Here is a 25769-nt window from a genome sequence, read left to right on the forward strand (position 1 = left end):
GTAACAGACACCCACGAGAGACAACTTGAGGAAAAAAGGAGAATTTATTATGAGGTCAAAAGGCTAGAGAAACAACTGAGTCTCAGGAATGGCCTAGAGGCAGAGACCAGAGCACTGTAGGAACTCAGGGAATTCTCTCCCCGACTCTCTTCTTTGCAAGTCTGCTCTGTCTCCTTCCTCCCTTCTTCCTTGACCAGTTCCTTCTGTTTCCCAGTCCTCACAGTTCATGTTTATATGTTCTCTAACTAAACAGTGAATGGGTTTAGAATGTCTTGGTTCAGATGAAAGGTTCTCCAGGAAAGGAGTCTCATTGACTGAGTTTGGGACAGGGATCCATCCTTGGTCCAATTTCCCCTGTTCACCAGGCAGGCATCAGACAAGATGCTTGGTTGGCTGTGTTTGGCCATTTTGGTGGTGCTGATGATCTGTGTGGGTAGTACAGATTTTTCAGAAGTATGAAAAATTCTTTTCTGAGCAATAGAAGACCCTAAACAATAAATACCCCCTGTACAATTCAAGGAGGTCTTCTAGTAGGAGGTGAGTTTTAAATTGGTCATGAAAAATTGGTACAATTTTAATAGGCAGAGCTGAGTGAACAGGATAGTCTAACCTCAAACTAGCTTGATAAAATATGGAAATATATCAGTTTATGTAACTGGAAAATTCAAAGTAGCCAGCTTCAGGTCTGGATGAATCCAAGTGCCCAAAACATGTGTCAGGAATTGTTCCCCCACTATGTTCCATTTCTACTTTCTTCTGTGTTGAACTGTATTGACTCATGCTCAGGTAGACTCTTCCCAAGGGGTGGTAGAGATGGTTAGCAGTAGCTGTAGGCTTCCATCCGTCCACCTTAGCAAATCTGCTCAAAGACCAGTCTCCCTCTTGCTACTTCCAACAAAGGTCATGGGGCTGACCCTCATTGAAAGGGACTTGGTCACAGACCCTGAGGTGGGACCGGAATTCGCTCCACACAAACTACACAGGTTGAGGGTGGAGATGGGTAGATCCCCAAAGAAAAATCCCCAAAAGTAGGCAAATAACAACATCTGTCTACTCTGCCTTTTCTGGGCAGAGTCCCCTCTCAGAAAAGGACTCTTTTTTGAGTCAGATGCTGAGCTGAGGTCTTTCAGTGCTCTCAGCAAAGGCTTAGAGGTGTTCCTAAACAGAGAGGCGTGCTGTGGTTATCCATTACTGCACAAATACACCAAAAACTTACTGAGTTACAACAACCGTTTGATACCCCATGAATCTGCAAGATGGGAATGTGGGCATGGCTCTGCTGGGTGACTCTTCCATTTTATATGGTACTGACATCGATGCTGAGTCATAATCAGGGCAGATGGGCTGGAATACAGGCTAAAGACAACTTTGTTCACGCGTATAACCCACCCAGGTTAGGGTGACCTACTGTTGCTACTGTCGTGACTACACCCAGGATGGGGCTATTCTTCCCAGCAAACCCTTGCGCGAGGCACCTCTCCTACTCCCACTGGAGGAAGAGGCAGGCTCACTGCTCTAAAGGTACTCCCATTTCCTCAGGGACTCAAGCCCCAACGAAGGTCATGAACTCATGATCCTGAGATCAAGACCTGATCTGAGATCAAGCATCGGACCCCTAACTGACTGAGCCACCCAGGCACCTCTGTGTGCCTCTTTATTAACAGCAAAGAGTTTAGGACCTTGGGAAACTTAGAATCCTGACTATCATTTAATAACAGGGCAGGCGTAGGCAGGTCATGGCCGCCTTCCTGAGCCTTAACATTGGCGTTTGTGAAATGGAGTTATAATAGTATCTGATTCATAAGGTTGTTGAGGATATTGTATAAACTTTCATGAGAAACGCGCTTAGTACAGTTGCCGACTTACAGGAAGGACTCAGAAAATCAGTGCTCCCTTCTTCTTCCCCTACATGCTCGGAAGATGACCTCACCCCTTCTTCACCCAGAAAACAAAAACCTCCAAGGAGATTCCTGGATTCCTACCTACTTCTCCAATGTATCTGCTCCTGTCTTACTCCAATTGTCTTACAAGGCGGCTCCCCTCCTCCCCTCCAAGGGAATCCCTCCTCCCGTGCCTGGATCTACCCTGCCAGACACAGGAACCTGGCTCTCTCGTCACTTCCACCAGCATCTCCCTCTCCACTCGCTCCTGCCCATCACCTGTTGATGGGCAAAAATGTCTCCCTTCTTTCAAAAGAGAAACGTAATATGTCTACTGGCCCTGTGTCCTTTCTAGTCGTCGAAGAGAGGTATTGTACATCACAAGGTGTCTCCTCTGGCCTTTTTCCAGAAGTCACTGACTCCTGGAAGGACCAGTTTCCGAGACTGGCTCTGGTCTTGAGACGTTTCATGATCGTCCAGTCCAACCACCTCACTGAATGTGCCCATTGCTTGGGCACCAGGGCCTGGGAAGCCACTAAGACGGAGGCCGGGTTGGGGGAGGGGTGCCTATTCTCCAAAGGCCAGGAAGGCCTCCATGACTTGTGGGCATGTTGAGGGTGAAGTGCTCAGGACTGGGTCCCTCCTCTTGCCCTCTCAGGGCCTGCTGAAATTGGTCTGGAGCCTTTTGTCACAGACCTTAAGGCCAAAGCACAATCACTGCCTCAGGCCTTGTTTCAACTGGGGCCACGAGCTATTAGGGCAAAGAGTGTGGCAAGAGTTCTGGGTGCCCTTCCGTGCTGGGATTATGGCTAAGCCCTGGAGGAGATGACTTCAGTGACCGAGGCAGAAGACTTACCAGCAACACAGAAGAGAACCCACGTGACCCCAGCTCAGACCATCTGTTTATAGTAGTAAGGAAGTTCTGAAAGAGGCACGTGGCTTGGGCGTGAGTGGTCAGGACTGAGCGAGAGGGCTGGGGGGCTGAAGTGCTAGTGGACTGGCCGGTGATAACAGAGAGTGAAGGGGAGGCAATGCCATAAGGTAGGTGGTTATGAACATGTATTTGCATGGTGTGATGATGAGGTGGAGTCGGAGGAGAAGCCCCTTGCAGTCAGGAACACTTTTGTCAAATGGACCGACATCTTGTCACAGTGAAAAATATCATGAGAGGGACGCCTGGGTGGCTCAGCTGGTTAAGTGTCGGACTTCAGCTTGGGTTATGATCTCCCGGTTCGTGAGTTCGAACCCCACATCAGGCTCTTTGCTGTCAGCAGGGCCTGCTTCTTATCCTCTGCCCACCCCCACCTCTGCCCCTCCGACGCTTGTGTGCGTAATGCTCTCTCTCTCAAAAATAAACATTAAAGGAGGGGGTGCCTGGGTGGCTCAGTCGGTTAAGCGTCGGACTTCAGCTCGGGTCATGATCTTACACTTTGTGGGTTTGAGCCCCACGTCGGGCTCTGTGCTGACAGCTCTGAGCCTGGAGCCTGTTTTGGATTCTGTGTCTCCCCCTTCTCTGCCCCTCCCCGGCTCGTACTCTGTTTCTCTCTCAAAAATAAACATTAAAAAATTTTTTTAAAAAATAAACACTAAAGGAAAAAAAGAAAAAATCATGAGAACTTTGTGGTATATGACAGAAGTTTATTTTGTTTATCATTAAAAAATGGTGTTTGGCAATAACCTATGTGGCTGATTGTATAATCCATTCATGAAGGACATATTCTGCCACACAGTAGGACGTTGAGTTAACTTTGACTGTGACCATGGAATTCAAACTTGTGTCCACAGCTGAAGCCGTGAAGTACAAAGTGATCCACATTCTTCTATTTTTTTTAAGTTTCTTTATTTATTTTGAGAGAAAGAGAGAGAGAGAGCGGGGGCAGGGGGCAGAATGAGAGAGAGGGAGACAGAGAATCCCAAGCAGGCTCCACACTACCAATGCAGAGCCCGATGTGGGGTTCGAACCCACGATCTATAATAAGATCATGACTGAACCGAAACCAAGAGTCGGATGACGCTCAACTGACTGAGCCACCCAGGTGTGCCTGAAAGTAATCCACATTCTGAAGAGAGCAGCCAACAGCTGACTCAGCTGCCCTCCGCTGCCCTCCCGTCCCAAGGGCGTTCTGAGTGTTTGTGCAGTGGCTCTGCATGGTTCTACACACCTGCTCCCCAGGCCACCAGCAGCGAGGAGACGCAGTGTAAGGGCCTGGGACATAAGCAGTAGTAACCCCTCACCCCTGCCCAGTCACCTGTGGCCTGAGAGCGTGAGGAAGAAGACAATTTCTATAGCTCCTCACAGTGAAGGACAGAGCGCACAGGGCGAGCTGAAGCTGGTGGCCGTCGGGGCGTCCCAGACAGCCCGGGAACCCCCAAGGGGCTCTGGTATGCAGACGGAGCCGCGGGGCTGCCCATCGCTGTGGGGCTAAAGGAACACATGTCTGGTGCTTTCTGAGGGGTCTTCAGTAATGAAGAAGGCTCAGAGGAAGCTGATCGCCAGCCCCCAAGGGACCACACCCAAGACAGATGCAAATGGTGTGGCTTCAAGCTGATCCAATGTGGAAGGTCCCCCTTTAAGAAAAAGAATACAAAACTGGGTTGGGGGGGCATGGAAGGGGCTTGTGCAGGTGAAAGACCATGAGGGTTCAGCTTTCTTAGCTCTGTGGTGAGCTCGCATGCATGTGGGCAGGGACTGTACCCCCAGCCGGCGTCAGCAACAGCCGAGCCAAAGTGAGACCTGGGGAGCCCTCCCCTACCCCCCCCCACGGGGCCAGTGCAGCTTCCTCCCCACTCTTCACTTGAAGAGGGAGGGGGAGGGGTTCTAGGAATAAACTATGCCCCCATACCCTGCCCTCCTGACCAAAGAGCCAGAGTTGGGGGAGCAGGCATGTGCTCTGAACCCCACCCACACCACCAAGTCCCTGACCTGCGCGGTGAGCCCACATTTGGAACAGATAGGAGATTGGAGTTCTCAACTGGATGGACCTTTTGAAGGCACTGATTGGGAAATGTAATATGTGTTCATGTCCATATCCCACCAAGTCGAAACTTTTTTTTTTAAGTGTTTAAATGTATTTATTTTGAGGGAGAGAGAGAATTCCAAGCAGGTTCCGCACTGTCAGTGCAGAGCCTGATGCGGGGCTCCATCTCATGAACTGTGAGATCAAGACCTGAGCTGAAGCCAAGAGTCGGATGCTTAACCCACTGAGCCACCCAGGTGCCTCGAGCCAAAACTCTTTAATAATCTGATTCCATAGACATTGATTTGGAGTTTAGATCGCGTGCCTGCAAAAAAGGATCAGGAGGGCACAGAGCAGGACCACCCGTCAGATGGACAGCTGCAGAGCACCCTTGAGAGGCGCCCCGAAGCCCAGAGTCTGAATTCCTGGGTTTGCTGCCTGATCTCAAGATTTGCCAGACACGCGGTCTTTGGCAAGTCATTTCACCGCTGGGGGCCTTGGGTTTCCTGGGCGTAAGATGGGTCATCTGTGGATTAAAGACAGAACATGGGGAGATGCTTTTTGAAGGGCTGTGTCAATGTCCCCTGTGAGCAAAGTGAGGAAATGCTTGGACAGCATGCCCTTCTCTGGGTCAAGAGCCAAAGACACAGGCTTGGGGATGGGTGATGAGGTCGAATATTCTGGGAGGAGATGACAAAGTGGCTTTGGTTTGGAGGGGGCGAGGCTCTAGACTGAGAAACAAACCCTGCCCTGCGGGAAACTAGGTGTCCCAGATGCCACGACTGTCCCTCCCCCGATTTGTCTACTTCCTTCCCCACTCTGTCCTGTCCCAACCAGACTGTCAAAGTCCAGTCACTTAACTCTGGAAGATGCTGACGGCCAGCACTGCGCTGGGCTCAGTGCACCAAGCTCTCACGTGCTTTGTCTCTGCGACAGGACCTGGAGCTTCCTCCACCTTCTGCTGGGCCAGCGCCCAGAACCCAGACAAGGCTGCTTGCATCTTCTCCCCGCTCGGGTCCTGGCCTTTCCCATAACTGCAGTTTTCAGGACCATTCACACCGCGGGGGAAAGTCCCTGGCTGCCTCCTGATGGAGTCAGGACTTGGAGACTGTTTCCTCTTGGCCCCTCATCCTGCTCTCGCTGACTCCCTCGCAAGCCAGGCTTTTCTTCTCTTCCTGCCTGTTAAACCAGCCCCACCTCCACCGCACCGTAACCCTGAGGAGTGTGTCCGGACACGTCTGGCTGCCCAAAACCCAGTCCGATCTGGATTAAGCAAGAAAGTAGCCCATGGTGCTTGGACGGGATCTGGCTTTAGACCCAGCGAGCCATAGAGACTTCAGCAGTAGAAGTAGAAGTGAGACACCGACCCTGTGTGCGTCTTTCAGCTCTGCCTCGTTGTCTTTTATGTCCTGCCCTCTGGGCACCCCCAGAGAAAACGCGACTTCCTCTCCTCTCTTCCAGCTGCGTCTCAGCACCCAGCCTGGCCCAGGTCAGCCGCCTGCCCTTGAGGCAATTCCAGCAGCAGAGGAATGGACCGATTAGAGGCCGGGGCGGGGTCTGGGGTCAGTTTCACGGAGACGGGGGCAGGGGGAGCGGGAGGGGGAGGAAGGAAGGCACCGCAACCGATGCCCGTCACGAGTCCTCATGTCGGAACTATCAGGCTTGGGGCAGAGAAAGCGGGGCGCAGGGAAAATGGATGAGCAACGGGCCGGCCACCCACTGGTGACTTTGGGGCGGACCGTGCTGTTCGAATGGCCAACGGCAGGCTCTTGAGGCATGAGAGCTGGAATGTGGGCTGTGAAGTCCTGCCTGGTCTGTTGATACAGGCCTTAGCGTCTATATTCGGGGACCTTGCTCCTTCAGTCTTGGACTCTGGCTTCCATGGGTCACGGTCGTAGAATAGCCACTCTCGTCTCCCCTCCCCCCTCCTGCCTGCAATGATGCGATGAGGCCTCACCACCCTTTTCCAGAGCCTCAGAGACCCTGGTCTTTTCTAGAAGCCACAAAAGCCTGAGGCTTCCCTGCCTAGTCGCCTCAGAGCAGAATAGCAGCTCGCTTCCCCCCTGCCTCGGCCATCTCTAGGGCTCTCCCCTCTCTGAAGCCCTCCCTGGAAGCCGCAGGTTTGAACACTGCAGGGAGGAGGGTCACGCCGAAAGGATCTCTCTCTCTCTCTCTGTTTCACACACACACACACACACACACCATGAAATGGGAGAAAGCACGCCTTTATTTCAGCCGCCACTCTCCTGGGACCCACCACCACGGCGCAGGACCTGGCGTCCACGGCACACGGCCCAGAGATCCCAGTGAACACAGTCCCACAACGCGGCGCCACGGAGCTCCCAAAAGGGGTGCCTGGGGTCCACTGCAGGTGGGGATGGGGAGCAGGGCCCAGATCCTGAGGAGCGGCAGAGAAGAAGCGCCGACTGAGCCCCGGGACGTGACACGGGGTCCCGAGAGTCCCCGCTGTGGCATGGAAGCAGCAGCCGCCGCGGGAGGGCTCTGCCATGGCCACCAAGGTCCCAGCTACGGAGCCATCGCAACGGCGTGGACGGCCCCAGGTGGGGGCTCCGGGCTCAGGCCAGAGGGCAGAGGTAGTGTAAACACGTCTGAAGATAGGAAGGGCCCGATGGCCAGGCCAGGTGCTCTCTGGGGCTGGGAGGGGCCTGGGGCCAGGAACCACGGGAGTGAGCAGGTGAAGAGGGCGAGTCAGAGAGTACCAGGGCCCTGGGACGCCGAGCCGGCCCAGGGAGGAAGGTTGCACAGAAATGGGGGAGCTGCAGGGGCGCCTGGGTGGCTTAGTCAGTTAAGCGTCCGACTTTCGCTTAGGTCATGATCCCGCGGTTCGTGGGTTCGAGCCCCGCGTCGGGCTCTGTGCTGACTGCCGGCTCAGAGCCTGGAGCCTGTTTCGGAGTCTGTGTCTCCCTCTCTCTCTGACCCTCCCCTGCTCACGCTCTCTCTCTCTCTCTCTCTCTCCTAGAAATAAATAAAACATTAAAAAAAAAAAAGAAGAAGAAATGGGGGAGCTGCAGGGACAGGTAGGGAAAAACTGCGGGCAGAGAGTGAGACAGAGCAGATCGGGGGAGGCCGAGGGAGAGGGAGTGACAGGAGCGGAGAGGTAGCGAGGAGACTGCGTCTCCACCTTCTCCCACCAGCCCCGTGAGCCCTGGGGTGGGCCTCGGCTCTCCCACCTCCACCAGGCCTCTCCCCTGCTGCGACTGGGGTCTTGAGACCGAGTAGAATTGAGGGCGGGAAGGGACCCGCCCAGCCCTTCTTCCTCCACCTCTACCCCAAACTGGGTTTGGGCCCCGGCTCGCCTGCCCACACTAATCTTACACCCCATCCCAGGTCAGTGCTGCCCTGAGGCTTCCCTGAATCACAGGCCTAGCCTCTCACAGATGGGATGGAAGGAGAGAGAAAGGGCCAGAGTGGGGGATGGGGAGGGGCTTAGCAGGGAATGGGGGGGCTGCCTGGGAAGAGGCTGGGGAGTGTGGGGGGGACGACAGCGTGGCTGTCCGCCCTCCATCCCTGGGACCGAAGTGCGGAGAAAATCTGAAGAGAGGTGTGTAAGAATGTACAGAATTTCAAAAAATAGCGCTGTGCACGTGCGCACATCAGGGTTTTTAAAAATCTTTAGCTCATCGTCTCCAAACTCGGTTAAAAATGTTTTATAGGGGCGCCTGGGTGGCTTAGTCAGTTAAGCGTCCGACTTTCGCTTAGGTCATGATCCCGCGGTTCGTGGGTTCGAGCCCCACGTCGGGCTCTGTGCTGACTGCCGGCTCAGAGCCTGGAGCCTGTTTCGGAGTCTGTGTCTCCCTCTCTCTCTGACCCTCCCCTGCTCACGCTCTCTCTCTCTCTCTCTCTCTCCTAGAAATAAATAAAAATATTTAAATAAAAAAAAGTTTTATAAATTGGACTCCATGGCTTACTGTACAGCACCACCTCAAGTAACCGGAACTTACAAGTGCTGGGAGTTAGATCCCTTACACATGCTCCCCACCGTTAGGAAGGATGGAGAGGGGGCCAAGCTTGTGGATTTCACAGTCAGGAAAAACACCTCCCGGGGTCCTGGGTTAACTGTCTGCGGGTGCCAGCCAGCGCCACAAGGGGCATCTGGGAAATCCTGGGTCTTGGAGGCGTCGGGACGGTTAGAACTAAAGCGTGAAGCCCCGGACAAAGTGGACCGTGGCACCCCCCCTCCAGCAGAAAAGTCGCCGTTGGAACTCTTGATTTCAGAGGGGAAGCCCGTTTTTTAAAAAATGTGCATCTGTCGATTTCTCAACGTTCGCTCAATGCAAGACTAGAGCTTCCCTGGAGATCAAGAAACCGAGTCTCGGCTAGTTTCTAGCCAGGGTTTTATGAAATCTCAGAGATTTTAGGTTCACTTAGTGACATGATCCGTGAAAGTCCATTCACGTGCACGGAAACACCCTGAGGGAACTTGTTAAAAATGCAGATTCTGATTCGATAGGTCCGGGCCGAAAGTCTGCGTTTCTAACGAGCTCGCAGGCGAGGTCGCTGCCACTGGCCGGCCAGCCTCGCTCTGCGTTGTGTTTAGTCCGTCCTTCCTCTTGGAAATTCTCTCGGGCCGCTGTTTTCCTGGCCACGGCCGCTTGCTGGCCCGGTAGGGACCGGACGCTCACTACCTAGGGACACGCTGGGCGGCCGCCGCAGCTGCTAACCAGGCTCTGCAGCGACGCTGAAGGACACCCCAGCTCAGCCGTGCCAGGCCCCGGGCTCCGGACCGGCACTGTTGCACAAAAGAAACTTCAGCTGGACTGGCGGGGGGGGCGGGGAGAGGGGTGGTTCTTGATGTTTGTTGGAAAGATCTGAGCAGAGAGGAGTCTCGAACTGTGTGCTCGGAAGCGCCCGGTTCAACAGAGCATCCCACCATTCCTGGCTGCTCTGATGAGTAAGGTTTGTACCTCCTTCCTCCCCAAAGCCGTGCAGCCAGCGTCTCTCTGCACTCGGGGGCACGACACGGTGATGCCCACAGGAAGGGCCAGTTTCTGACGGGTGCGGTGCAGGGGGGGGGTAAGGGGGAGAAGGGAAGGGCTCTCGAGGTTACTCCTCAGGCCACGTGAACAACCCCTGCGCTGCACAGACAATGGGAGGCCCTAAGCCCAGACCCTCCTTCCTGGGGCCCTGGGAGGCCCTGCAAAGTGGAGAATCCCCACCCCCACCTCTCCCGACAGGCTCAGAGTCACCAGGGCCAGCACCCCATAGGCCCAGGCCAACCATTCGGACGCCCAGGAGTGCGGAAGCCACCGAGGCCACTCCCGATTTCACCACGAGGGAAATCCAAGCCCAGAGAGCGCACGAGGCTTTCCCAAGGTCACACAGCAGGTTTGCAACCAGCTCCCCGTCGAGGCCCGGAATCCTTGGAGGCAGAGCTGGGTAGAAGCCACTGGTATTGGCCAGACGTTTGGTTCACCCATAGCAGCACCTTTCAGGAAAAGGACCTTCCAGAAAACTCCTGAGAGAAAGAGGGGTGTCTCTGAGGGAAATCCTAGACAGGGGTAGTGGGGGTTCACCTTGGAAGGGGAGGGTCATGGATCAAACTTCTTCAAGGAAGGTAAAGGGCCAGGCTTCGGCCCTGACAGAATTCTAGAGAGAGCACTCATCGTGTTCTCTGGTGAATGGTGCTCCCAAAGGTTCTGTCTTGTGCAGTGCACAGCCTGCGGGGCCTGACACGGAGTCCCGGTTAATGCGGTGCGGTGGGGGGAGGGGGTTGTCAGAGGAGAGGTCTCAGAAGACCATGTTTACAGGGGTTCTCGGGTGTGGATTCCCGGGCCATTCCGGACCTGGCGAGCCAGAATTCCTGCGGCAGGGGCCTCCCTCTCAGGGAAACCCCCCTGGGTTTAGGAACGAGCCTGGGCTCGCTCCACCTGGCTGGGTGGGCAGTCCAGCAGGCAGGGTCGGGCCTGGCCCAAGGGGGGGGACGCGCGCCTGGGACATGGGCCCGGGCTCGGCAGCGAGGGTGCATCACCTCTTCCCGCCGCGCCTCACTTCCCGGAGAACTGGCCCGGCCTCGCCTTCTCCAGCTTCAGGCGCCGTTCCAGCGGGATCTCTTGCAGGCTGAGGCCGTGATTGCTGGCCCTGCGGGGACGCAGACGGGGGGCGGGGGGCGGCTTCAGGGAGGGCGGGGAGGGGGCGGGCGGGGTCAGGCGGGGACGCGCACCCGGAGGCTGGCTCCTCACCCCGGCTGCAGATCGGGCGGTTTGGGGATGGGCTTGTTGAAGCCGCGTCTGCCCACCAGCCAGTACGTGTCTTCGGAGCCCCTGCCCTGGAGAGATACGGGGGGCAGCGCTCAGGAGGCTGGGTGAGGGCGGGTGGGTCTCGAGGGCGAGGTGGCGCCCACGACCCCCGGGTTGCCGCCCCGGAGGGGGCGGGGCCGAGTCTCACCTTCAGCTCCGTGCGGCCTCGCACCTCCATCAGGAAGCCCTCGTCCAGGGCGCGGAGAATCTGCACTGTGCTGATGTTCACGTGGATGCGGTAGGCTGGCGCGACAGGGGACGTGGGGATTTCGGGACACCCCCCCCCCCCGCGTCCCCCTCCCTGAGCCGTTTCCCCCTTGCTTCATGAGTCGCCCCTCAGCCCAGGAGCCCCCGCCCCACTCACGCAGCCCGGTGGACTCCATGCGCGAGGCGGTGTTGACCGTGTCCCCAAACAGGCAGTACCGCGGCATGGTGAGCCCCACCACGCCCGCCACGCACGGGCCTGCGGAGACGCACAGGGTGGGTGGCCCGGGTCTGGGCTGCAGCTGGCCGTGCTGGAGGCCGGGTGGCACCTACCACCTCGGGGGTCTCCCTAGCACCCCATCATCTCCAGCACCTCCCCAAGGGTACCTCTCAGTTACAATGGGGGCGGGGGGGAGGAGTCTGGTATGCCAAGGTGGCTTCGCGCCAAGTCGCCTCCCCGCCCACACCCCTACTGAACGAGTTTGCCTCCTGCCCTGGGAGTGTGGGCCCTGGCCCTAGACGGGGAGAGGGGCGCCGGAGCCCGGAGTTACCCGAGTGCAGGCCGATACGGATGCGCACCGGCACCTCGGGCATGTGGCGCATTCGGAAGGAGCCCACGGCGCTGAGGATGTCCAGGGCCATGTTGGCGATCTCCGCCGCGTGCCGCTGCCCGTTCCGCTGGGGCAGCCCGGAGGCCACCATATAGGCATCCCCGATGGTCTCCACCTGAGGGGAAAGGTGGTGCAAATTCAGTACTGAGCGCCCCCTCCCCACCCCCGCCCCCAAAGCCATTGCCCTTTGTCAGGGGGCCTAAACTGGGTGTCCTGCAGCGGTCCTGGGGAGGCTTCCAATGGGGGGGGGGCTGAACTGGCAGAAGGAGTAAGGGACAGAAAGGCTGGGAAAGAGGACCCTGCACTGGCCTGGGGGCTGGCAGAGCTGAAGGAAGGCTTGCCCCCCCCAACCTTGTAGACATCATGGGAGCCGATGATGGCGTCAAAGAGTGTGTAGAGGTCATTGAGCAGGTCTACCACTTCGATGGGCTCACTCATGGCGGAGATGGTGGTGAAGCCCACGATGTCGCTGAAGTACAGAGTCACCTCCTCAAAATACTCGGGCTCCACAGGTGTCCCCGTCTTCAGAGCCTCGGCCACAGAACTAGGGATGTCGGGGAGGGAGGGGGACCGCGTTAGGTGGAGGTCTCGCCTCCCACCATTCCAGCTGCCCTCCCCACGCACCCCTTCCCGTCGGAGCTCACGGGGGCAGCATCTGGGTGAGCAGCCGGTCTGTCTTCTGCTTCTCCAGCTCCAGCTCCTCCGTGCGCTCCCGGATCAGGTCCTCCAGGTTACTCGAGTACTGCTCCAGCATCCTCAGCATAGAGTCGATGATGTTCGTTTTCCGGCCCTTGTTGATGCTTTTGAACTGGTAGGGAGAGGAAGTGGGTGGGGCTGCTGAGGACCTGGGCCTCCGCCACCTTTGTGTGGGGCTCTCTTACACCTGATCTCCCCCCCACCCCGCCGTGCATCCCCATTCATGACTGATGCATCAGCCACCCTCTACCCGCGGATGCCAGGCTCTGCTTTCACATATTATGAGAAGCCAGATGGGAAAGGGGGGGCCCTGGAGGTCAGCTGCTCTGGGCTAATAATTGACGAGACACTGGTAATTGACGAGACACTGGAGTTTCGACTCCCAGACCTGAGGGTCTTTTGGGCCACACCTTGCCGAGCAATTCAAAGCAATTCAAATGAACTATTTCTCCCACCCAGAGCTCTGTCTCCTGCCCCAAAGGCCTCCGCAGCCCGTTCTAGCTCTGCCCCCACCTAAATCCCAGTCCTCAGACTGCCCCTTGGGAAACAGCCTGGAGGTCAGACAGCCTGCTAAGGCCGCCTTCCTGAAGCCCCTCCCCGATGCGGACAAGCGGGCGCCCAGCCCCGGCCGGTCCCAGCCGCTGACCTGCTCAAAGGTGCGGTCCATGGTCGGCCGAAGGTCCGGCTGCTCGGCCCAGCACTGTCTCATCAGCTGGATACACTCCATGGGCGCCTGGTCCACGGACACGCAGGGCCGGCACAGCGGAGGGGGGCTCCGCACCCTCTGCACCACTTCTGGGGACATAAGGGGACCGAGAGAGGCCACCTCTGACTCTCGCCTGTTGAAGCCCCGAGGTGGGGGGGGGGGTGGCGGGCGCTGGATGGGGGATCTTTAAATCAGAGCTTCGGGAAGGAGGTGGGGACTGGCCTGGAGGGAGGGGGGGGGGGGGGGGGGGGGGGGGGCGGGGGGCTGTAAGAGGTGACAGGCAGAGCTAACGTTTGTTGCAGGTAAGAGCGAGGGCTGGGGTGGCCCAGTAGCTTGCGGGCTTATAGATGGTAAGTACTGCGGATTTGAACCAGATCCCAGTGCCTTCGCCCCCTTCCCGGACACTGCTGCCTCCCTGCGGTCCTAAGAATCAGAAGGGAGCCCGCTCCCTCGGGCTGGAGGAGCAGGTTGGGTCCAGGATGAGGCCAGAGGCAACCACTGAGGTCTGGGCGCCCAAGAGCCGCCCCCTCCCGTCCTGACGCTTGCTCTGCCCGGCCCAGAGCCTTGAGACCCCCATTAGGGAGGCCCACATAATTAAGCCTCAGCTCCGGGCTTTCGGGAAGGGAGGCCGGGCCCGGCGGGAGGCTCTGCCGCGGGCTGGAAGCGCGCGGCGAGGGGGCGTACCCTCGGCAGTCAGCTCCAGCATGGCGTAGGGGGCGCTGCGACACACGACCTCCTGCATGATGATGCCCAGGCTGAAGACGTCGCCCGCCAGCGTCCCCCTGCGCTCCAGGGCCGGGTCCCGAAGCAGCTCGGGGGCTGTCCACAGCTGGTCTGGGGTCGGGGAAGAGGGCGTCGGCATGCGGGAGGGCCTCGGGGGCGCTGGGGACAGACCCCCCCCTCCTAACCAATCAGCCCAGGCTCGCCCCCACTCACCAGCTCCCAGCCTGAGTGTGGCCCCGCTGCCTGGAGCTATCCCGGGAGAAACTACCAGAAACCCAACGCGGGGTCTCGGAGAAAGCGCGCTCCTCAAAAGTAGACCCCGCCCTCCGGGCAAAGCGGGGCTCAGACGAGACTCCGCCCCTCGGGCACAAGTCACGCCCCCCGCAAGCCCCCGCCTCTCCAGTCCCAGAGCCCACCCTTCTCATCTCGGACCCCCCCCATCCCCCGGAGACTTTTCCCGAGGCAGGGGCCACGCGCAGTGGATGTGGGACCGAGAGACTGCGAAGGCGGAGGGAGGGATGGAGGGGCCCCTGAGATGACGGGGATCCCGGGGGGGGGGATCCTCGTCCGCGCGGCAGGCAGCGGGGGGATCCTACCCTCCGCGCTCGGAGGCTCCGGCAACACCCGCTGCGCTTCCAGCAGCCGCCCCTGAGCGTGGTCGGTGACTTTAAGCACGAACCTCCCGTCCACCACGCAGTTCCGGGACTTAAGGCGCCCGTGGGCCACACCTCGGTGGTGCAAATACCTCATTCCCTGAAAGGGGGGGCGGGTAAGAGGCGACCTCAGCCCTGCGGCTCCTCTGCCCGCTCCTCCCGGCCGGCCACGCACCCCCTCGCATCCCCATACCTTGATGAGGTCCAGGAGGAGGGAGGACTTGAACATCCAGTCCAGCTTTATGTCTCTCTGGGCGAGGAGGTCGTGGAGGGAGCCCCGGGCACAGTGCTCGGAGACCACCGCCAGCATGCGCTCCCCGGGGGCCACGGGGCCAACCGAGCCGCCGCCGAGGAAGAGCCCCAGGTAGAGGACCACGTTCTCATGCCGTAGCTCCTGGAGCTGAGAGGGAGCACCGTGGGGAGGAGACCTGTTATCCGGGTCTGGTTTGGGGGTGTCCGAACTCGGAAGATGGGGTGAAAGTGGTGACCGGAAAGGTCTATGGGGACACGGGGCAGGGGGCTTTCTTCCAATAGAAGAAAATAGAAGATAACTGCGGCGCCTGGGTGGCTCAGTCCGTTAAGCGTCCGACTTTGGCTCAGGTCATGATCTCACAGTTTGTGGGTTCGAACCCCGCATTGGGCTCCGTGCTGACAGCTAGCTCAGAGCCTGGATCCTGCTTCAGATTCTGTCTCCCTCTCTCTCTGACCCTCCCCTGCTCACGCTCTCTCTCTCAGAAATAAACATTAAAAAATTTTTTTTTTAAATAAAAAAAATAATAGAAGATAACTTCTTTCTCCGGAACAGACATGTGAGTCAAAGGGTGTTGCTGAGGTGCTGAGTCCAGTTTAGTCTCAAGTTATACCGGAAAAGACAACCTTGCACCGGTAACCGGGAGCCAGGCGGGTTCTCCCTGAAGCCACACATGGCCGTGGGCCCAGGACTGCTTGGCTTGGTTACGCCTGAGACTCCCGACCTCCCCGAGGCAGGGAGGCAGGGGCTGAGCAGTGGTCCCAGCAGAGCCACGCCCATGCCGTAGGACAGGTGCCCTCACAATCCCAGCATGCTTGGGAAATTGGGGGGCTCCATCGGTTAAGGTTCAGGCTCTTGGTTCCGGCTCAGGTCATGATCTCATGGGTTCATGGGATCGAGCCCCACGTCGGGCTCTGCACTGACGGAGCCTGTTTGGAATTTTCTCCCTCTCTCTCTGCCACCCCCCACCCCCATGCTCTCTCTCTCTCTCTCTCAAAAATAAAGAAACATTTAAAAAATGAGAGAGCACAACGAGACACCTGCTTTGGGAGAAGGCACCTCCACCGAGACCTGCTGGGCTCTCCTAGAGTCGGGTCTACCTCTGTACCCAGCCGCAAAGAGGAGGCAAGGAGGGAAGGAAATGGTGGCCGCCCCACACCCCACATCCTGCCACGGACTCCGCGCTCACCTTGGAGAAGGCTGTACTAGTTGCTGGGCGGATGGCCATGTGCTGATCTCCTGGGAATTTCTTCAGCCAAACCCAGTCTCCCTGGAGCAGAGATGGGAGTAGTTTTTTGGTTTTGTTTTCAGAAAGACAGAGAGAGGGAGAGTACAAGCAGGGGAGAGGGGTGGAGGGAGGGAGAATCTTAAGCAGGTTCCACATTCAGCGAGGAGCCCGATCCCACCATGACCTGAGCTGAAATCAAGAGTTGGACACTCAACTGACTGAGCCGCCCATGCGCCCCAGAGATGGGAGTAGTGAACTCAGTTTCTTCAAACCCCGTGAGGTGAGGTGCTGCAGAGCCACCACATTTCCACTGGGCCCCTGCCTCAGGGCACATCCTCCCTGTGATGCCAGCTCAGAAGCAAGGGGTTTGACATCTGCCAGTCCCCTTCACAGCTGGGGGGGATGGGAGCCGCCCTTGGATGGCTGTCCTCACCACCGCAGACGCACTCAGCAGCGGCCTTAGTGAGCAAGCCCTCCCCACCACAAATGTCATTGAAATCACAGCCCCCCGTCACCATCTGTTGTCCTGAGAGAGCACTGTGCTAGGAGTCAGGTCTCTGGGGAGATCAGGCTTTTATGAGAGACTGTGACGTGCAAGCAGTTCCCCTCCAGGCTCTGAGCCTCACTGTCCTCAGCTGTGGGCAGGGCTGGTCCGTGGGAAGCCGGCCCGTGTGGTCCCACCAGGCCCCATGCCCTTCGGTTTCATTCTGCCTTAGACCCTGTGATTTCTGTAGCCGGCCTCGCCTGTGGGTAAGGGATTTGGTCGGACTCGTAGGGAATTCTGGGGCCTCCTAACGAGCCTTTGGAAGTAAATAGGAGACATTTTTTATCGTCTTCCAAAGTGGGAGATGTGTTTTGTGAGCGGGATAAGAGGCACTGAAGATTCTTCAAGGCACAGGGCAGGCCCATTCCAATGAGTAACAACTTGCTCCCAGTGACAATAGTGCTCCCCTGCGAAGTGGCTGCTGTGGCCTGTAGATGGCATAGTCCCGTCGTCGGCGAACTCCCAGTCCTGAGCAACCCATGTCCTGGAAGTGTCTGTCCTTTGTGTGGCCATGACGCCACATCCCAGGTGCCCCAACCCTTCCAGGGAGGCCCATTGCCCTTCAGTAGCTTGAAGTCTTGGATCAACTGAGGGGGCAGGACCAGGGGCCCCCTACGGGGAGGGGGATGGCTTTGTGGCCACATCGGGCTGCACGCTGGTGCCAGCATACCCCCCCCCTTCCCCCACCAGGCAGGCCTCCGGCTTCTGAGCTGCTGCAATTGGTCTTGGAGGAGCCCTCATCTGGATAAAGGCTAAGAGAAAAATCCTGGGGCAGGAAGGATTCTTGTACGCTCCCCTTTGGGGGATCCCATGACCTCTTCCTAGAGCCCGTTCTGGGCTCCTATCACCATTTTCTGGAGCCCGCGGGATATGACACACCTCCAGGATTGGAGCTCGGCCTGGCAGGGGTGAGGCTCACCTCATAGAGGCCAATGTTGGCGCTCTCCGAGGGCTGGCTGGGGAAGCTGCGGACGTCTGACCCGCTGTGTGCGCCCAGACTCGATCGACTCCCCTGGACCACCTGGAGAGTAGAGGTCAACGCAAGGGGTCAAAATATACTGTGGGTTGAGAGTCCTGGGTTGAGGTCGGGCTCAGTTCCGGGGAGGACAGAGGGGAGGGGAAGAAACCTTAATTAGGGAAGATGATACCGACATCGTCCTTCCCAATGGCGCTGCACTTCACAGTTTCCAAAACAAACCAGTGGGTTTGCTTGGAGCTTCGCGCTGCCGCAGGAAAGCAGCCGGGACAGGGGCTCGTCCTCGCATTGCACGTGAGGGTGCCGACCCCCAGGGCTCAGACCTGAGAGGGAGCCAGCGCCGAACCCAGGCCTTCCCAGGTCCGGGAGGAGGTGAGGGTCGGCCCAGGCAGGCGGACACACACACAGGTGAGGACACTTGGGGAACTGCCTCCCTGCCTCTCCCACCTTCCGAGAGCTGCCCCCTTGCGGATGGAGAAAGGTGATATCGTCCAGAGTCAGGATGATCTTGTTGGGACCAGAGACCATTTGGATGTGAATTAGCCGATGCCTAGTAGGGAAAGGATGTCGTCTGCTCAAAAGGGACCAAGTCCAGGATGGGAGGCCAGCAAGGGATACTGTTGGCTCAGGGGAGAGCAGTCATCCCCAAACCAGACATCCCCTGGTCGGCCAGCCCCTCAGGGCACTCCCCCCACCCCCCCATCTTCCTCCCACCCCCCACTCTTGAGTGGGCCCAGCCTGCTGTCTTTGCTACACAGACGCATTTCTGGCAGGTGGAGAGCCAAGTTCATCTCCTACTTACCCCGCCCCCATACTCACCTCACGTAATGGGCCAGGAAGGCCCCTGTCAGCCCCATCCCAGCCACCAGGAGGACGCCGATAAAGATGAGGCCGGGCTCCACTCCTGGAGAGGGAGTGAGAGGGGGGGACGCTGAAGACCGTGGCTACGGGGAGGCACCCTCTCTATTGAGGGATGCAGTCACGTTAAATCCTGGAGGCTCGGGGAAAGCTGGAGAGGAGCCCAGAACGGGATCTAGGGAAAGGTCACGGGTTGTGCGAAAGGGAGCGTCTGGGAACGCTAGGAAGGTTCCAAGGAGGCTTTGGGGGCTTGGCAAGAGACAGGTTCTGCACAAGCCAGGGGTCGGAGGAAGGACCTGGAAGGAAGGAGTTCCAGGACGAGAGATGACTCTTTCACCACTTAGTGGAGGCTCCACGGTGACCGTCCCTGGGGGGGGGGGGGGGGGCGGGGAGGTTGGGGTGCGTGCCCTCACCTCCGTTGCAGATGACGTCCGGCTCGAACCAGCACGAGGGGTCGGGCCCGGGTCCTCCTCCCCCTCTAGGGAAATGCACCGGGGTCCCAGCCGAGCGGAGGGAGCCCCGGGTTGGGTCCAGCACGTATGTGGCGAACAGCTGGTCCCCCGCCGCATCCGTGTCCAGCAGCACAAACGGGGGCTCCTCGGCCCCTCCCAGGGCGCCGCAGAAGCCGGGGACCTGGGCGTCCTGGATGTGGCGGGCCACCGCTGCTCCGGACACCCAGCCGCCCCCCGCGGCTGCCCGCGCTCGCGCCACACCCCCCGCCAGCAAGAAGATCGCGTCGTAGATGGTGCCGAAGAGTGGGGACACCTGGCGGGGGGCAGTAGGGGCTCAGGGTCTGGGTCACGGCTGGCCCACCTAGCCTTGCACTGCTTCTCCCAAGTGCTCAAGCCCCTCCTGCATAGGTGCCTAGAAGCATAGACCGTTCACACCTGGGTCACACCTCGTTAGTGCTTCCGGGGATCCCTCAGCTCAGCGCTCTCTCCTCCTCTCCTCCCATTGGCTCTGTTCTCCCTTCCCCTCTCCTCATTGGCTCTCCCTTCCTCTCTCCCCATTGGCTCTTTCTCTCTATCCTTTGGCTCTGTCGTCCTCTCTCCCCATTGGCTCTCTCCTCCTCTCTCCCCATTGGCTCACTCCTTTCCCCTCTCCCCATTGGCTCTCTCCTCCTCTCTCCCCATTGGCTCACTCCTTTCCCCTCTCCCCATTGGCTCTTTCCTCCTCACTCCCCATTGGCTCATTCCTTTCCCCTCTCTCCATTGGCTCTCTCTTCCTCTCGCCCCACCAGCTCTCTCCTCCTCTCTCCTCATGGGCTGTCTTTTCTCCCCTCGTCCCCACTGGCCTTCCCAAGGCCGGAAGAAAAGATTCCGGGTTTCTAAGCTCTTCTCACCGTTGGTTAATCGTACTCTCCATCACCTAAAGCTCCTCTCTTCCGTTCCTGTCGGTTGCCTTGCTTATATTTTTAATATGATTACCTCTCATTCACCTAAAAGCCTCCTTTCCTATCTTTTGCTTGGCTTCTATTTTCTATTTTTCCTTCTTTTCTTTCCCCAAGGCTATTACGCTTATTCTTCCCAGTTGCCATCTCGCAGTGCCAGCCACCGTGTAAAGCAATAGGTGATACTGAGATATGGACAAGATAAGAGCCCCTGTCCCGAGCAATCTTTCTTCTAGTTGGGGAGGTGGGGATGTTAAGGTAGTGCCATGAGTGAGGGTAGGGGTGATTGGGGGCTGCAGACACAGGAAGGAGGGTCCCAACCCAGGCTGAGGGAGGAGGAGGAGGCTTCCAGAAGAAGTGACCATCTTTCAACGGATGAGTCAGAACTGTCGGGGGGGGGGGGGGGGGGGGGGGGGGGGGGGGGGGGGGGGGGGGGGGGGGGGGGGGGGGGGGGGGGGGGGGGGGGGGGGGGAGAGGAGGGACAGGGAGGAGGGAACAGCACACCCAGCAGCACAGAGGCAAAAGAGAAGGGCACATTTAGGGAACCCAAAGTAGCTCTGTCTGGCTGAAGTTCAAGGACGTTGGAAGAGAGGAAGGCATGAGAGACATGACAGGCCATTTGAAGAGACCTTCATCTATCCAGGGTGAGGGAAGCCCCTGGGAGGCTCTGAACAAGAGTGTGACACAGTCAGATTTGTCAGGTTTGATGGTTGGGTAGAGAAAGACCCGGGCCAGGGAAGCATCGAAGCAGAGTCCACGTGGGAGGTTCTGTTTCAGGATTTAGATCAGAGGTACTGCGGCCTGAACCAGGGCAGTGACAGTGAGAATAGAGAACGAGATGGATTCAAGTGACTTTTAAAAAGTAAAACTGACAGGAAGTGATGTCTGGATGTGTGTGTGTGGACGGGGGAAGGTTAGAGGAATCAAAGGGTGGAAGGCTGTGCTAGTCACTGCGAACTGAAGACAGTTTTCTCCACCACTTCCTCCCCATGCTCGCCATCCCATCTCACCACTGTCCCTAACTGCCTTGTTCTTTTCTTCTCATTCACTATTCCCATCCTTTCTTCCACTGGCTATTCCAAATCCTCTTCGAGGACACTATGGACATTGGCGGGGAATACTTCAACCTTCACACCCTTGATTCACAGCCCTCTCTCAAGTGCAGCACTTAGAGCGGGGTTTTTGTGGTGGTTAGTTTATTGCACACTGACATCTAAATTCCCATCGATTTCACTCCCCCTTAAAGAAAATGTTTTTAATGTTTATTTATTGTTGAGAGAGAGTGGTGGAGGGGCAGGGAAGGAGACACAGAATCTGAAGCAGGCCCCAGGCTCCGATCTGTCAGCACAGAGCCCGATACGGGGCACGAACTCATAGACCAAAGACCATGACCTGAGCCAAAATTGGACAGTTAACGGACTGAGCCACTTAGGCGCCCCTAGCCCCCTCCCCTTTCTGAGAATGGTCTAGAGTTAGATGGTCTGATCTGGGATTCTGGATTCTCAGGGAATCCTGGCTATTCGCTTGTTGTTGGGAGTAAGCTGTGGATGTAAATGATTATGGAAGCCCCTGGCTCCACCCACGGACCTTTCTGCTTTTCATTCAAGATGTCAAGGCTCTCCAAAAGTTATGACCAGCAGATGAAGCCCCAGAGGGAGCACCTCTAAAGTGGGCATGGAGGTTGGATCTGCACCTTTCCTCCTTCCTTGTTCTCTTAAGAACGCCAGCAGTGTAGGCGCACCTGGGTGGCTGAGCCCGTTGAGTGTCCAACTTTGGCTCAGGTCATGATCTCACGGTTTGCGAGTTCGAGTCCTGTGTCGAGCTCTGTGCTGACAGCTCAGAGCCTGGAGCCTGCTTCATATTCTGTGTCTCCCTGTCTCTTGGCCCTTCCCCTGCTCACACTCTGTCTGTCTGTCTCTCTCTCTCAAACATAAATAAATAGTAAAAAAATAAAAAATAAAAAGAACACCAGCAGTGTATTATAGACTGCATGTCCCAGTGGTGTTGGAAGTGGGTTCACTTTGAAGCTGACCGCAAGACATCACAGCATAGAGTCCACTAGGCTTTCCTGCTTGGATCTGGGCCTGAGAGGTCTCCTGGCCTACATCTGGAAGCAATCCGAGTACAAGATGCCCCAAGCCAGCCAAGAGCCTCTCCGTTATGCAGGAAATGTCAGACAGGGTAGAGCTGGTAGTCACTCTCTCCCACTGCCTCCATCCTCCCATCTCCCATGGACTCCATGCTCCTCTGATTCCCCTGATTCTAGAAGCTTCTCTTCTCATTGCCTCCATGCCCCTCTCCCTTCTACGGCATCTCCTGCTCTCTCCCCGCCCTCCCCTCTCCCCTCCTCCTTCCTCCCTGGTCCCTCTACCTGCTGCAGATCGAGGTCAGAGGGCAGCTCCCGGTGCTCCTGGGCCCTGCGCAGGCTGTCCATCACGCTGCCTCCAGGGGGACAGTGACGTGTGAGGGTGAGCACGGCATCGTGGGCCCTGCGAAGCTGGGAGCTGTTGGCGAGGGCGGCCAAGGCCTCGGGGCCGGGCGACAGGGAGTAGTGGAGCGTGTCGAAGGGCAGGAAGACCAGGGAGCCGTCGGCCAGGCCCAGCTCTTCGGCGGCCTCCAGCAGGCAGCGCTGCTCCTGGCCGCCCAGCAGCACCGAGTGCATCACCATGATCACCGCTGGGGACCGAGACCCCGGGCTCACTGCTGCGCCCCGCTGCGCGCGCCGCCGCCGCCCCCTCCCCCTCCCGCCCCCTGCGCGGGGACCTTACCTCTGACTCTGGGCCCGTCCCGGACCCTCCTCAGGGCCTCCCGGGCCCCGGACGCGTCCGCGGGTTGCATGGTGGTCACCAGGGCGACGGGCAGGCCCCGTGCCCTGAGGGCAGCGGACAGTACGCGCCCCGCCTCCACCCACAGGTCCTGGGGCGCGGTGACCAGGGCCACGCGCGCCCATCGGAAGGCGCGGAGGAGCGCATAGAGCGCGTCGGCCGCGGGCGTCACCGCGGGGGCCGTGGTGCCCGCCGCCCGAGTCCCGGGGCAGCCCCAGGTTACGAGCGCGACGCCTGCCTCCTGGGCCAGGAGCTCCGCCGGCCGGCACGCTGCGGGGTTCACCGGGCCCACGAGGCCCGAGACGCGGCCCAGCGCGGAGGACACCGCCCCCAGGGAGCCCGGCGTCCGGCACGGCTCGGGCAGCAGCGTGACCTCGAAGCGGGGGCTGCCGGCCCCGACGGGGTCGTGGTTCAGGCGGGTGGCGGCCAGGCGGGCGGCCAGGTCGGGGCGGGCGCGGGCGAAGATGGGGTCGCAGGCCCAGGGCCCCAGCACCCCCACCGTGAAGACGGCGGGGCGGGCGGGGGACGGCAGCAGCAGCAGCAGCAGCAGCAGCAGGAGCAGGAGCGGAGGCCGCGGCAGGGCCGGGGGGCCGCCGGGCAGGGACGGAGCCCACCGCGCGGGGGCGCGGAGCCAGGGGTCTGGAAACCCACCCGCACGGAGGGCGCACGCCGTCATTGCCGGCTTCTGGGAGCATAAGCAGCGTGGGATGAGCGACGGGGTGGGGGGCCCACAACTCTCTTAGGGCTCTGTCCGCAGCGCCCGGTTTCTCAAAGCCCAACTAGCCCGGGGGCATGTCCCCACTTCCACAGCCCCTCCTCTGGCTGGGACGACTATCTGGGAGTCAAGGGCATGGCCGCACCCCCCACACCCCGCTCTCCTGCTTCCTGTTCCCCTCTTGCCTGCCCCTCCTCCCTCATCGGAGCCGTCGGGGTTCAGTGGATCCACGCCCACGCCCTCTGTAGATCCATCTGGGGCGGAAGGGACCCGAATCCGTGCGCAGGAGCCTTTGCCACTCACCGGAAAGTCCGGGGCTCGGGCCCAGGCCCGGGGTGAGGGGTCACAGGGCGGACCCCCCTTCTGGCACCCTCCCGCAGGTCTCCGTTGCTAGCCGGGCCGGGCGGGGGTGTGGGGACAGCTGTCCAAGGTCCTTAATCTCCCCAAGCTGATTAGGGTTCCTTAATCAGGCAGGGGGGAGTCGGTGGAGGAGGGGGCTCCAGGCAGCCAGCAAACTCTCTTCCATGCCTCTCAACACCCCCCCTCCCCCCCTTGCCCCTCCAACAAAAGCCGCTGCAGGTTCCCCTTTTCAAGCTATTGCCTCATTACCCTGCTTAGCCTGGAAAGCGACGGATGTGCCCCTGGACACCTATGGGTGATCAGTTTCCGGGTGGGACCTCTGGTCTCATTCCCTCCAGTCATGTTTCCGCTTTTGGCAGCCGAGGCCGAGCCCCATCCCTTGGCTGGCAAAGTCTGTACCCCAGAGCCCAGTCTGATACCTGTTTCTCTCATCTGCCCACCCTCGATTCTCCGAGTTCCACTTCTCCGCGCCTAGAAACCAGTCCCTTTGGTCTATGGGAAGGCGGAAGCCCCGGAAATAATGGAAAGCGCCGTGGTCTTGGGCAGACCTGGGTTCAAATTCCTCCTTCCTGGCTTGGTGAACTGGGGACAGGTGCTTAATCTCTCTGAAGGTTGTTGTGAAAATTACCTGTGATGAGGAATATAATGTCCGGATGACAAAGATAAATAAGCCAAATCCAGCCTCCAGACGTGACACACTGAGAAAGACACCATAGCACATCTTTGTAATACTGTGTACGCAGTAGCGCACATCACTGAGGCTGTGCAGCACTCCCGCCGGAAGTGCTTTCATCAAGCCTGATATAATCAGGAGCAAACATCAGCTAAACACAAAATGAAGAACATTTTACTAAAAATTGGGGGCAAGGGGGGCAGGGACAGGACGGTAGTCTTCAAAGACATCAGTATTCTAAAAGACAAATAAACAGCAAGGAACTGTTCTAGATTAAAGGGAGCAAAAAAGACATGACGATTAAATGCAATACCTACCCCTGGCTTGGACTCTGCACCGTAGGGTTTTTAAAACTGCTATAAGGTTATAGAATTTATAGGGTTAAATGGCTTATGGGGTTATAAAAATGCTATAGGAAATATCAACATCAAATATGTCGGCTGACAAAAATGGGATATGAATGGGGGATTTGATAAAGTTATTTTATCACTGTAAATTTATAAAGTTGATAACTGTACTATAGTTATGTAAGAGACTCCCTATTCATAGGAAATACACACTAAAGTATTTATCTGTAAAGCACCATAATGTACGTAACTTACCTTCAAAAGTTAAGAAAAAAATATGTATGTATTATACATCACATGTATTACATGTGCTATGTTGTTTATATTACATATATCAAATAATAAACGAATGGGTAAAATGTTAAAACGAGGTAAACTAGATAAGGGGTATAGGAGTGTTCTTTGTACCATTTTTTATTTTTGCAGCATTATGTAAGCTTAAAATTCTTTCCAAATACAATGTTAATAAAAAATGTGTGGATAGGGGCGCCTGGGTGGCTCAGTCGGTTAAGCATCTGACTTCAGCTCAGGTCATGATCTCACAGTTTGTGGGTTCGAGCCCCACATCAGGGTCTGTGCTGATGGCTCAGCCTGTTTCAGATTCTGTGTCTCCCTCTCTCTCTCTGCCCCTTCCCCACTCATTCTCTGTCTCTCAAAACTGAATAAATGCTAAAAAAATTTTTTAAAAATGTATGAATAAAAAGAGAATATGGATATCAATTCAGAGTAGGAAAGGCTTTCTCAAACAAGATCCATAAAATACAAACCATAAAGAAAAAGATTGATACATTTGAAAACATTAAATTTAAAATTTCTGAGGGTACCCGGCTGGCTCAGTCAGAGGAGCATGCAACTCTTGATCTCATGATCATAGTTCAAGCCCCACGTTGGGTGTAGTGATTACTAAAAAAACAAA

General features: G+C 57.6%; 1 protein-coding gene across 1 annotated transcript; it reads right to left on the minus strand.

Annotated features, from left to right (window-relative positions):
* Positions 1-10183: 10183 nt before the first annotated feature.
* GUCY2D (guanylate cyclase 2D, retinal) lies at positions 10184-23434 on the minus strand. Its single transcript, XM_039231454.1, has 19 exons — positions 22702-23434; positions 22305-22609; positions 18957-19308; positions 18505-18589; positions 18133-18235; positions 17629-17730; positions 16127-16207; positions 14881-15087; positions 14631-14787; positions 13996-14145; positions 13252-13400; positions 12554-12717; positions 12261-12453; positions 11850-12024; positions 11459-11557; positions 11243-11337; positions 11038-11123; positions 10827-10936; positions 10184-10313 (listed from the first exon to the last, which is right to left on the minus strand). The coding sequence occupies exons 1-18, from the start codon at positions 23432-23434 to the stop codon at positions 10843-10845; spliced, it is 3330 nt and encodes a 1109-aa protein (XP_039087385.1). The 3' UTR covers positions 10184-10313; positions 10827-10842.
* Positions 23435-25769: the final 2335 nt, after the last annotated feature.

The sequence above is a fragment of the Hyaena hyaena genome, unplaced genomic scaffold (assembly GCF_003009895.1).
Source record: "Hyaena hyaena isolate Hyena2069 unplaced genomic scaffold, ASM300989v1 scaffold_58, whole genome shotgun sequence".
Lineage (NCBI taxonomy): Eukaryota > Metazoa > Chordata > Mammalia > Carnivora > Hyaenidae > Hyaena > Hyaena hyaena.